Source organism: Chroicocephalus ridibundus, chromosome 9 (genome assembly GCF_963924245.1).
Source record: "Chroicocephalus ridibundus chromosome 9, bChrRid1.1, whole genome shotgun sequence".
Classification (NCBI taxonomy): domain Eukaryota; kingdom Metazoa; phylum Chordata; class Aves; order Charadriiformes; family Laridae; genus Chroicocephalus; species Chroicocephalus ridibundus.
In genome coordinates this window covers 3,247,825-3,260,339 of record NC_086292.1, presented here as the reverse complement: position 1 = coordinate 3,260,339, position 12,515 = coordinate 3,247,825, and the positions used below count along the sequence as shown (strand labels likewise).

The window sequence follows — 12,515 nt, the reverse complement described above, 5'->3', positions numbered from 1 at the left end:
GGTGAAGCGCTAACGCCGAGCCCGCGAAGGGGAACCCGGGAACCGCACACACCCAGCGCGGTCCCGCCCCGCTTCCCCCGGCTGAAGCCCCGCGTAGGGACGGGCCGGGGCGGGATGGGCCCAGCCGCGGGGCGCAGGCGGGCGGCCCTGCCCTCCGTCCGCCGCACCCGCCCGGGGCCGCCCGCTTCCTCCGGCCCTCGCTGACCGACAACCCCGAGCGCCTGCGGCCTCCTCCGCCTCACTGGGAGAGCGGGGGGCCGCCGCCCGGGCCGGGGCTCGCCCGGACCCCGCTCACCGGTGCGGGCCCGGCCGTGACAGACCCTCATGGCGCCCAGGGCCTCGCACCGGCCGCCGCCTCCTGCCGTTGCTGCGGCAACCGACCGCCACGGACAGCGCACCGCCTTCCTGATTGGCCCTTCCTCTTGTCAGTCAGCGGGAAGACCCGCCCCCTCCGGTGTCGGGCTCGGCGGCCTCAGGCGCCGCGGGGCCGGGGCGGCCATACCGGGTTCGGGCGGCCCTGCCCGGCCTGAGGCGGGCCGGTGGCCCCGCGCACCTTCTGCTGCAGGCCATCGCCCCAGCAAACGGCCCCACCGCCACGAACCGCAGCCCTCCCGGTCCTCTCCGCAGCCTCCCCCCGGGCTCGGCCCTCGCCCCCCTCAGCGCCGGTGTGTGCGCGGGCCGCGGGACGAGCTCTCCCCTCACCCGGCCTCCCCGGCCGCCTTCGCTCCCCCGTGGCCTCCCCGCGTCTCTCGGCCGCCGCTGCGCGGTCAAATTTGGTTTCTTTATGTTAAAAAAAAAAAAAAAAAATGCTTTTGGCATCCCCGGTCCGCGAGCGCCCCTCAGCTGCGGAAAGGCCGCTGCGGGGGTGCGCCGGGGCCCGTGCGGGCCGCGCCGGAGCCGGGAGGTGGCAGCGGAGAGACGCGGGTTCGGGGCCGAACGTTCTCAAAGGGGTGTGGAGAGGCGTCGCCAAAGAGCTGGCGCTTGTGTCCGGGTAAATGAGGAGCCGTTGTGCAAGAAGGTATTTGCAAACTTCGGGAAGTTGGGGATGTTCAAACGAAGTCCTGCTGGCCGAAACGGAAAGCAAAAGAATTGCAACAGCTGTGCTTGAAAAAACCCCACCGGTTCACGTGGTCAGCTTCTAGTTCACCTTTATACGCGCATAAAATATGTAGTCTGGGCTGAAATAAGGGACTTTGTTTACTTGCTACTATAGTTCATTTAATACGATAATTGTGTATGGTAATTTACAGCACCGCATTATTTATTTTTTCCATATATGAATGGTGTACTCGGATTTCTTTTTCTTTCTTTATACATTCTTCTTTAAGTTTAGCCTCGGGATCCAGACGTACTTGTCTTGCTGACTCTTTTCTAACTGCAGTCTGTTCTCAGCTTCTGAAATAACTTTGGTTCTATCTCGTTCTGATTTTATTTTTGCAAATATAAGGATTGGGGTTGGGTTTGGGGTTTTTTTTGTGAGATCTTACTGGTAGAAATATATTCATTTCCTTGGATAATTATGTGTTTGACACCTGAGTACCGCTGAAATGAAAATCAAGACTAATTACCTAACTTGATTTCTCCCTTTCCCACTCTCCCTTACTTTTGTAACTTTTGTTGTACTTTTGTCAAAACTCACGCGCAAAGCCCAGGGCTGCAGCTGGCACTAATTCTAAGCTGGGTGAAGGAGCGACGGGTTGAACTCCGTGGAATTTGAACCGCTGTTTCCTGTGAGGTTTGGTCCCCTCCGAGACCAGGAGTGCTCTGTTGAGGTCACAACCACAGCTACCCTGGCAGAAATTAGTCATGTAAGGTGGTTAAAAATAAAGTAATTTTAAACAGCCTTTAAATGTGAAGTGAGTTTTATAGAAATTCAGTGGGAATAAAAATACCTTTCATTCTGCCTCCATAAAAACTGAAATCTTCTGTGAAATCTAAGTGATAGGGAGAGAAGAGGAGGAATATTAAAGAGACTCCACTGGACCTGTATGGTTGTAGTTCCTTCAAACTGTACGTTAATTCACTTATAAGCCACATCATTATTTTGCTGCCAAAACATGTGGAATGATGGGTTGCAATCAATATGTTGCTGTAATGTTATCTTAACAGGCTAGTTTGATTTTACGTTTGTGTCTTGCTCTAAAGTAGTGTCTATTTAAGAGCTTTTTCATGGTACATGGATGACATTCACCTTCTGATTTTTTTTTTTTTATCTTCTGAGAAAAAGGAAATTTAGAAAAGGAATTGACAGAAAGCTCTTCAGATTATCTATGGACTGGATCTAGTGCTGGGGGAGCGGCGTGGCTCCGCGCACAAGCTTGGCTTCAGCCTCTGTGAGAAGGACACGCTAAAAACACGGCGGGGACACCTCGTGCGTGCCATTGAGACCGAGGTAACTTCTGAGCCCAGAGAAAGTGGCTTTGGTCAGTGGGCAACGAGACTGTCCCCAGCTGTCTGCTGGCTACTGCTTTCAGAGAGCAGATTCTCAAGATTTGCTTTTTTATAGCCAAATGAGATCTCATCAAAATCTCCATGAAATGAAGTTGTCAACTTCTTCCCCATCCCCAGAAAAGTCACAAGACTATACATTTAGCTGTTTGTTTCAAAAGGGGAAATGGTGTAACTGACATCGCCTCTGTAAGTCAGGTGGGTGATAGAACAAAACCAAAGTCTGTAGATGGAAGTGTTTGGTGGAATTCAGTTTCAATTTTGAACAGTCTGGTGAAGTTCAGGCACCCAGTCTTTGTTGGTTTTTTAAATGACGGACTACGGCAGTTAGCAACTCATCAGCATTGCACCACACTCAGAAACATCTCTATTAATAGGGTTTTTTTAACATCCTCTTTTTATATCCGCTGTCACTTTGTATTCAAAAACCACACACTTTTCCAGTGGAATCACTTCTGCTTTAAAAGGAAAAAAATGAGGAACTATATCACGGCTGTGTCAGATTTTTTTCCACACGGACAGCAGTGAAGAAATAGTATGTAAGGATCTGTTCTCTTACAGCGGCTGGAGTAAGAGAGTTCGGGGCTGTGTGATATCTGCCTCTCTGACCCTACTGGGATTGGTGAGTTTAGGCGTTTTATGCCTTTTTTTTTTTTCTTATGCTTTGTTCCAGAATGCGCGCACCACTTACTTTATTTGAAAGAGGGAGTTTTGCTAAGATTACTATATTTTAACCCTTAGATTATCACTATGAGCATTTTCAAAGCAATGCAGTACAATTCTTTAGCGTGTAAGGATCTGGGTACCTGTGGCCTGTTTTTCAGAAGGAAATGAGCATGCAGCATTCCAAATTCTGTTGATGTTCAGCGAGACTTAGACTGCCAAGTACTCGTCTCTCTTCAAAATGGCACTTGGTTTCCTAAGTCCCTTAAGTGTGTAAGGAAATGTTGTCCTGCTTTTTTGCATATGTAAGTGATTCTGTAGATAAAGTAAAACAGTTACACTGATACAACCAGGAGAAGGCGTGGTGTGCTGCCTTTCTTGTCTGCTTCGGTCTCACTTGCAGGCATATCACAATTCCAGTGTTACCTTGAGCTTCAGGGAGGGAATTTAAGCTAAAAAAGAACCCTGAAAAAGCAAAAAGCAAACAAACAGTTTTACTGTGGCTATGTGTAAACTTAGGAGGGAAGTCAAATGTTTCCATCTCTCAAGTAGCTGGAGTTCTAGAATAGCTTTCTGGAAGGAGTACTGGGATTAAAAAGTGAGCCAGTGTATTAAGTTTCATTGCAGAACAAATAAGCCAGAGTATATGGTTTGGTTGCTGATAGTTAGAAGCAAATGAGTAGTGTGAGGAGGATCTTTCCGGTTATATATCAAATATCATATTAAATTTGCAGAGGTTTCGTTTGTGTGGAGAGCTATCTAGTGCCTTGCATGGCAGGACTACGGATGTAAATTGCCAGCAATTAACCATTGAGCCTTAATCATCCACGATCTAAGTAGAGTTTTTGGTGTATTTCAAACAGCATGCCAGTATGTCGTGTTCTTTGGGAGGTTTACTGTGTACTCTCCAGCGTAACTGCCTCACCCCTGCCTCTCCCCCTGTTTCAAACTGTAAGCACACCAGAGGTGCGTGAAGGTACTTGAATTATGCAGAGATTAAAAAGACATTTGAAGAACAGAGAGATTTTCTTGCGTTCATCTTTCCCATTCCTCCGTAAGAGGAGTGGTGATGATCTTTTCCTTAGTGAGTTTAGGTCAGACGGCTCTAAATGGAAAGATGCCCCTTGATTTTAACAGTAGGTGAATTGAAAAAGAATGAGAGAGAATCATTAAACGTAGTAGATTATTTTGAGACATATTGCTAGCTTTTCATTATTCATGTGCATTTAGTAAAACCATGGAGCCTATAGACACACAAACTATTCATCACTTCACTATTGGGGAAGGCAAATTAACTATTTATATCTTTTAAAATCATCATTAAGAGGGACTCTAAAAGCATTTGCATATGTGAACTGCATTTTGGATGCAGTCCCAAAGAACCAGCAGCATCTTTTGAAGCTCCTTGGCACCTCGCAGGAGGGCTCAGGCCAATTCAGTAGCAACCTCTATGTCTGAATTTGATCTTGATTTCCTTCCTACGTCACCTCTTTAGCTGTTAGAAATTGATGTCTTTCAATGGAAAAAGCTGGTTTGCAACTGATGGTAGTGATATAGTCAAGTAAAATAATTTTGATGATTTCTCTAGTTCTTAAGTATGATCTATCTTAACTAGCCACAACGCGGAAGAGATACCTAGGAACAGAAGTGATATTACAGGTGAAGACCCTGGTTAATGCCCTTCCTATATCTTCAGAATGACTTTTGTTGACATCGTATAGAGGTTAAAATTGTAGAAAAGCATGCAGCTTACTGTTTACTAAAAATAAATATTCTAGAGAAAAAGAAAAAATCACAGTCTTCATGAAAAGTGCATTGTTCTTTGTTCTTTTTTTTTTATTATTATTATTCCTCTTTGTCCAAATAAGTTTGAGGTCTTCTGCCTGTCTTTCTTTCACTCACAGGACTACATGGAACTCTGGTGATTAGACTGTTACTCACACTTGTCGTCATGTTGGCAGAAGGCATCTTAACTAGTCTCATATATAAAGAAAGCTGTCATCAAGATAAGCCTCACAAATCTCATGCATCCAAAAAGGATAAAGAGGGAATCTGGAGACAGAAACTCGTAGACAACCCAAAAATTAAAGGCTTTGCTGATGAAAATGTGAAGCAGGATGAGATCTCTGCTAAAAGTAGGAAAAAGGAACACAGGAGCAGTCCTCAATGGAGAGCTGTAAAAGAGGTACCTGCAAAAGATCAGAAAACGTTTGTTAAAGGAACCGTATCACCAGCTTTACATATCCCCAAAAGAGAACAAAATACCGAACAGATGGATTTGTATAGATCCTGGTCATGCAACAGCATTTATCAAAACTATCCTGACTTACATATTGGGGGAGATCGTGTGGGGGACCATATGTGTGATTCAGGTTGTGTTTTGGACCACGTCTGTGATGAACTTCTTGATGGCCCTGTTTTACTGTCTGTAGATATTCCTCTGGGTCAGTCCCTTCTTTGTGAGCATCCCAAAAAGTCAAGTATAAAGTCCCTGTCTGGAGATGAAGCTGGAGAAAGGAGTATCATGCTGTGTGAGGAGCCTCTCTCAAACTCCATGCTCAACAAGTACATGGAAACAAAAGTGACAGAGCTCTATAAAGAGTTTTTTGAAGAAAACTTGACCAGGTGTGGTTCTGTAACAAACCTCCTCACTTGCAGTTTGATAAGGAATAACCTGAATCAGATAAGCTTTCAGATATCCCAGGAGTGGAATATAGAAACATCAAAAGCCAGAGAAGTGCTCTTGCACTCTTTCGCTTTGTTCAGTTTGTGCAACACTGCCAATAGAAATAGCTCTGAATTTAGTACTCCAGACCTACAAATCTCAAACCCAGCATGCGTGAAAAAGAGCTGCAGGATGCCTTTTACATCATGACTGATCTACTTAGCTGAAGAGGTGAATACCGTTCAGATACGAATATTTCACTCTAAGGATTAGATTGGGAAATGGAAACGTTTACACACTACAGACTTTTTCAAATAAATATTTTAAGGCTTAAACCATCCTTTGTCTATGGTGCTTGTTAGCAGAGCAAGTAAAGGTCACATTTCTAATACAGAATTTGAAATTAATTTCTCTCTAAACTGCTAGTCAACTGGATTTTTATAATGTATATATCCTCCTTCTAAGACTCTCGCTATATGAGTAATTGTACTCATGGACCGTCAGATTTACTCCTGCAAGAAAAATCAATCGAGGCATGTGCTGATAAAACTTTGATCGAAGAGACTGATGCACCCAGCCAGTAAGTAAATGAGTCAGATTGTCTTTGCTGGGCTTTGGATTTGGCCATATAGTTGAAACTCAAGTTTTGGATGTTGACACTCAAATTTTGCTCCTGCAAAGCTCGGTCACAGTGGCTGAAAAAATATTTCTTTTGGTTTAAAAATTTTGTCAGCAGATGGAGGTGTTCAGGACTCTGGATTGTTTTGTATATATTAGCATACATAGGAAATACATTGACATGATACGTGAATGAAGACACTGATACATTGCATATGTACGTTTGTACTGCATAGGTGTAACATAGGTATGTTACAATGAAAATCTAGGTGAAATAGTTGATCAAGATTATAAAAGTATTTCTTTTTTCTGTAAAAAACATTTCCTTTTAAATAAATCCTTGCCTTTCTGACAAAATCCACTCAGCTTTCTGTCAGTATGTTGTTATTTTATGTTCCATTGTGTTTTTAGTAAATGGACTCTGCTTTTATTGCCTTGGAAATGAAGCACCTGGAAGCTAAGATGATGGCAACGTTCCCAAAAAGGTAGCGCAAGCTTTCTTCATCAAATTAAAAGCCATATGCTATGCACATAGCCCCAGTCCTCATGGCCACAGATATGCCACATCAGCATCTTGGCATGTTTAAATCGAAAATGATTCTTCTATCCCTCACTATCACAAGAAAGAGTCTGACAAATGAAGCAAACTCAACCACTACAAAGAGGCCTGCTCCAGCTGGCAAAGGGCTCCCACAAGAGCAGGCAATGCTGGGCTGCGGTGGGACACTGAAAGGTCACATACGCACCATGACAAACTGGCTCGAGAAAGAAACGCCACTGCCATTACAAAGGCACCTGTTCCCTCCTGCACTGTAACACCTTCCATGAAGAGCGAAATCCAAAGCTGAAGGCCCTTACTCGGGACACTCCATCAAGGCTAAGTTATGGAAGGTCCTCAGGATTAGGCTTGCAATTTCTTAAATGCTTAGAGACCAACACCACCCTAAATATGGAGCTTAATAATTATCAATCCTTTTATTCTCAACATGAAAAATCCTGTCGGCTCCTGGAACACCTGGAAAAGCAGCTTTAAAAGTTAACACCATCTGATTTAACTCATGCTTTTGGGGGGTCAAAGGATTGTCAGAACAGTAAATTACTCAGTATTTATGGAGAACTCTAGGTCACTTTTCATCTCTTTAGGAAATCCAATCAGTTGTCCAGATCAACTAGACTGAAGGATTTTTGAGTTCTCTTTAGCATCCCTGCTTTCATTCTGCAATGAATGAAAAGTGCTTGGACTCTTACCTTTTTGCCCAGCTGCACCAGGAGAGTAAAAATAGACTTTCATTATGCCCACTGGTTGCAGGAAGACTCCCTCAACACTCCCGTCTCTTTGCATCCCCCTTCCAGTGTGCTGTCTAAGAGGAGCTGGAGAAACGGACGCTGTTTAGTCCAGACCTCTCTTTACCTGATGGGTGATGTTCCACAAACACTCGGAAGAAGTTCAAGGCTGTTGCAATTGTGCATTTGTCTTACCATGTTTCCACAGCCAAACCCCTCATTATTGGTGGCTTCTGAACAGGAGGAAATAAAAGCTTACATTTGTGCCTTGGCCAAGACGAATGCTCTGCGGACAGAAGGCTCTGTGTTCTCTCGTTTCCTTGGCAGGACTAACAACCCTGGCCACTTTGGGGGAGGCTACTGGATCAGCAGGGGGAGGGGTGGGGGGGGGGGAAGAAAACCAACCAGCAACAGCAGAAAAGGCTCAAGAATGGCCTGGTGTATTTGCAGTGAGCCAGAGCACAGGTCAGAACAAAACCTGGAGAAGGCAAAAGGATCAGGATATGTCCAAGTAGAAAGCTGAGGCGAAGGCAAGAGGGAGGATAACGTTGAACGGCAGCTTCTGAGGCAGCACGACCAATGGCAGCAGCAGAGCTGTGGAGCCCTTGGGCTCTCGAGAGCCCCCAGGCTGAAACTCCCAATGCCGTATCGCCGTCAGCGTCCCAGAGCCCCTTCTGCACTCCCACCTCCTTTCGCCCACGGAGGGGACGCAGCCAGAGGGGTGAATATGAACTGGAACGGACGGATGGTGTTCTCTAGATGGTGGTGACTCCCTTGGTTGAGGGCTCCTGCCTTTCTGCACAGAACTTCGCCACGCGCGCAGGCAGCCCCACGCAGCCTGTGCACACCTCATTGGCTGCTCAGGCATCGGCCCTTGGTCCAGCACTCGCCGGGAAAAAGTCATCCCCGCTGTGGATTCATTATAGACTTGGTCTGCTCGCGGGCAGTAAATCTCGCGACCCAGATGAGGTTGGACACCTCTGCTCTGTGCGCTGGACTAATGAACCGCAGAGATGCAGTAGATATTTCTGGATATCCCGTAGTCCAAACCTAGTTGCTGCTCTGGCCAAGCTGGCTGCCGTCTGAGACTCCGGGATGAAGACGGCAGAGTCAGAAGAGCTGCCGAGGACTCTTGGTTAACAGGTGGAAACTCACACTTTGTTTAGCACTGCCATCTTTCATGTTACGCTGCTCTCTCCGTTCGGGTTGGGCTGCACAAAAACAGAAGAAAGTCAAGTCCTGTTCATTGCTGATGGAGTTGTTACGTTAGTGTTCTCATAAACGAGTTCATTTCTTTAGGACACATTAAGCTCCCTGTGCTGGAGGCACCTTACGCTTTACGCTCCTGCTTCAAGGCTAGAGGATGCTCCAGGAGCGAACAGAGGTTGCAGGGAGCAGGGCTGATGAAAATGGTTGTTTTTAACGCAGACAGGGCAGCGACGTAACGTGGCCACATGGGTCTCGCCACCCAAATTGCTGCTTGGCCAATCTTCAAAAATAAATCCAACCTTAGAGAAATACGTACATTCATCTTCCCAGCGAGAGGTTTCTCTAAAATGCACGTTCGTGACAGCGCTCGCTTCCTTTGAACCGAACCATCCTGGAACTATTTTCCTGAAGCACCGAGAGCTCAGAAGTTCTGTGAGTTCGCTTGCGATTCACCTCTGCATCGGCCTACAGCATCCCTACAGCTTAGCTCTTGTCTCATTTAAGCCCCATCTAATTATGCAGCTTAACTACAGCGAGAACAACAGTTTTGCTGAATATACAACAGCCTCATCATCCTATTTTGATGTGGGGAGACAGAAGGAAAAGGCTGTTTTGTTTAAAGTTCAAGCATTTCTATGGGGCTCGTCCGATGTGCAAAAGCCAGAGCCCTCTCCGCTATGTCTGAAGTCAAATACCTTTTTCTCGTCCCTCTCGGATGTGCCCACATCTACCTGAACAGGAAGGTATAAATCTTGGCGGTTTTCCTACTCCTTGTTCTTCAGAGCTGGAGTTCATTAACTACAAGAAATGCAGTTTCATTAACGTGCATTAACCAATGACTTTCTTATTACCACTGCTGTCTCCAATCAAAGAATCGTTTATGGAAAACAAGGGCAGAGGGAACAACATGCTTTGGCAGCTTGAAGATTATACGCCCAAAGCTTTATACCCTCTGTCTTATATTTTTACGTTAAAGTATCATGAGATATTACCATATTTTTCATTATTATTTGTGGCACTAAATACTGCAGCACACTGTGCCAGATGGCTAATGTTCAGAATAAAAATAATGCAAGGCCAATCTTAGAAAGACTCAATGCGAATGTAACAGCATGTATTCTACAACCAATAGAACACTGGGCAAAAATGCAAAGCGCCAGAACAGACTGAGATGAAATAGCCAAATACACGGTAGATCATTTAAGAAAAAAGAAAAGAAAAAAACACCAAAAAAAAGAGAAAAAAACCCAAACAAACCAAATAAAACCCACCTGAACTTGAAGTAAGGCTTTCGTGACAGGGCTCTCGGGGGTCTCCGGGAAGACACGGCAAACATGAAGTATGAAGGCTACTCTCATCTGAGTTTTTGGTGCCACGTGTCTCTGCCACTGCGGTCCAAGGAAGCGTCTCCTGGGATGCCCGTGCTGTGCCTGTCCTGCTAACAAAGGCCAGAGGGAAAATGGGTGACTTTGCTCGGGCACAGGGGACTTTGTCCTTGGTGGTCTGGAGACCTTGTAATGGGTGTAATTTTTCAAAAGATGTATGATTAGCACAGTGTTAAAATCCACCTCTCTAAAGTGTCTGAAGCAATAAAAATGGAAACACTCCAACACATTAGTCACTGGTAATTAGGGTGGCTTGTGGCTATAATGTGAGAGGTTAAAGAGCTTTTTTCAGTGGCTGGCATTCTGGTTAGGATTTTAGAGGCACTCTAGTTAGGATTTTAGATAGTTTTGTAGCTCTGTGTAATGCCTAATAGAACTAACCATGATAAATTTTAAATAATTTGTAAAAGAGCTAACAGTATGTTCATACAATATGTAACCTGTTTGCCATAACAAAATATAGGCTAAATCTTGCTTAGTGTTAAGGTCGACAAAAATATGTTTTTTTAAGACAAAAATCAAAATGCCATTTTTGAAACCTAATAAAACATTTTCAAATACAGCTCATTTATGCTAGTTATTTAATTGACTACAAAAATATAATTCACACTGCACTTCGGATGTATGTGTAGCTGCTCTGTTCTTAAATGTAAGATCTGAGGATTAATAGTTCGTATTTTTCTAGAAATAAGTACAACAGTCCCTCTCTCAAAATCAGTCCTGTGCCTTTTGGCACAGATTCTACTTGCCAAAACTAATTTTCTATCTCTGAGCGAGGGGCTCTATCTCCCCCAACCTTGTCCTGTTTTCACATTTTTAATTTCTTTGCATTCATTTCTTCCCATTAATTTTCCCTCTTTCTTCATATACTTTAGTGGAGCATTCCCTTCTTGTGTTTATACCCTTCCAATATTGTTGATTCTAAATTATGATTGAGTATTGTCACTTTTCTGTATCCTCTAGCCTGACTCCTGAATTCATTTTGATTTCCATAGCTCTGGGGGCGCTTTCATTTAGTCAGATGCCTGCCGTAACTGGAATTGTCAACGTTACCATACGAAATACAGGTTTCAGTCTCTCCTTGGCATGCTGATTATCTGGCATTCAGTGCTGATTCCTTCCATTTTACGGGAACGTTTAATAATTATAAATCTTAGTTCTATAAATAGTCTTTATGAAATTGTACTCCGCTTTTTTACAGCTGGAAGAAATAAGTACTTGTCACTGTAAGTGAAGTTCATTACAATGTTATAATCATATTAAACACCTTTAATGAGAAAGAACTCAAAACCTTTAATAAACTTTAAATAAGGTGTTATTTCGCCTCCATGTGCCGGGGCTTATATTTCTTTTGCTGAGCTGCTTCTGTAAACTTTTCTCACTGACAGTTCTGGCGCATGCATTGATTTCTGTCTGTCTCCAAGGGGATCCTCTGTTTCTACACTAGATCAGCAGAGAAACAGATATTTCTTTTTAATGGCAAGCTGCTTTAAACAGTGTAAGTTTATAAAACTCCTCTATTAGCTTTCTGTGTCCTTAACATGAGCTTCGTTCTCCTGGTTAGGTCACTTAGAGAGAAGGAGTTGTTATGTTTCTGACTGCTACAGGTATGTGGCCTCTTTTTCTTCCCGTGCCACTCTTGGGGCTTGTGCAGTGCCTTCTACAGGTATAAATCATCTGGTATCATGTAAATAAACTGGTATCAAAAGGAGAAAGAGAAGATCAGGATTGGAAAAAAGACTGAAACAGTAGGGGGAGGAAATAAAACCAGCAGCACTGGAAAGTTATTAGAGAAGCAGCAGGTAAAGGCAAAAATTGCAGGGAAAGTATTAATATCAAATATATTAAGTAGCTTATTAGCCTTAAAAGTGTAGAAAAAATAAAATGATAGGCATTAGCACAGAAAATGGAAATTCTAAAGCTGATTTCAATTAATGAGAATGGAATATTAAAATTAGTTATAAAATTTTCCATCAAATGCCACATAGCCATTTGATATTGTAAGTATATACATAGATAAGTAATACCAGGTTTTTCAGGATATTCCGTGCAGTGTATGCCCAAAGAGCAGGATACGGTGGAAACACTGGACGGCCGAGAGCCTGTGCTGCCGGTCAGATTGGTCCCGAATGTGCTCTATCTGTGTACATACGCTGTACGTATGAAGGCTATCTCAGCATCGTCTGCGGAAACACTGCAGAAACAGTTGAAATCACTCGATAGATGCTGCAGCGCTGGCCAGC

General features: G+C 44.1%; 1 protein-coding gene across 10 annotated transcripts; it reads left to right on the top strand.

The window, feature by feature from the left end:
* The first annotated feature begins 876 nt into the window (after positions 1–876).
* On the top strand, positions 877–7,630 carry LOC134520452 (TLR adapter interacting with SLC15A4 on the lysosome-like). 10 transcript variants are annotated; one of them, XR_010072447.1, is made up of 4 exons: positions 877–2,392; positions 3,010–3,070; positions 5,016–6,356; positions 6,806–7,630. XR_010072447.1 is itself a non-coding variant. In XM_063345804.1 (4 exons), the coding sequence occupies exon 4, from the start codon at positions 5,063–5,065 to the stop codon at positions 5,984–5,986; it is 924 nt and encodes a 307-aa protein (XP_063201874.1). In that variant the 5' UTR covers positions 877–1,130; positions 1,648–2,392; positions 3,010–3,070; positions 5,016–5,062; the 3' UTR covers positions 5,987–6,790. The 10 variants fall into 10 exon arrangements, 9 of the variants coding, with proteins under 9 accessions (XP_063201874.1, XP_063201875.1, XP_063201880.1 ...); XM_063345804.1 differs by lacking the exon at positions 6,806–7,630 and having other exon boundaries at positions 877–1,130; positions 1,648–2,392; positions 5,016–6,790; XM_063345805.1 differs by lacking the exon at positions 6,806–7,630 and having other exon boundaries at positions 877–1,808; positions 2,228–2,392; positions 5,016–6,790.
* Positions 7,631–12,515: the final 4,885 nt, after the last annotated feature.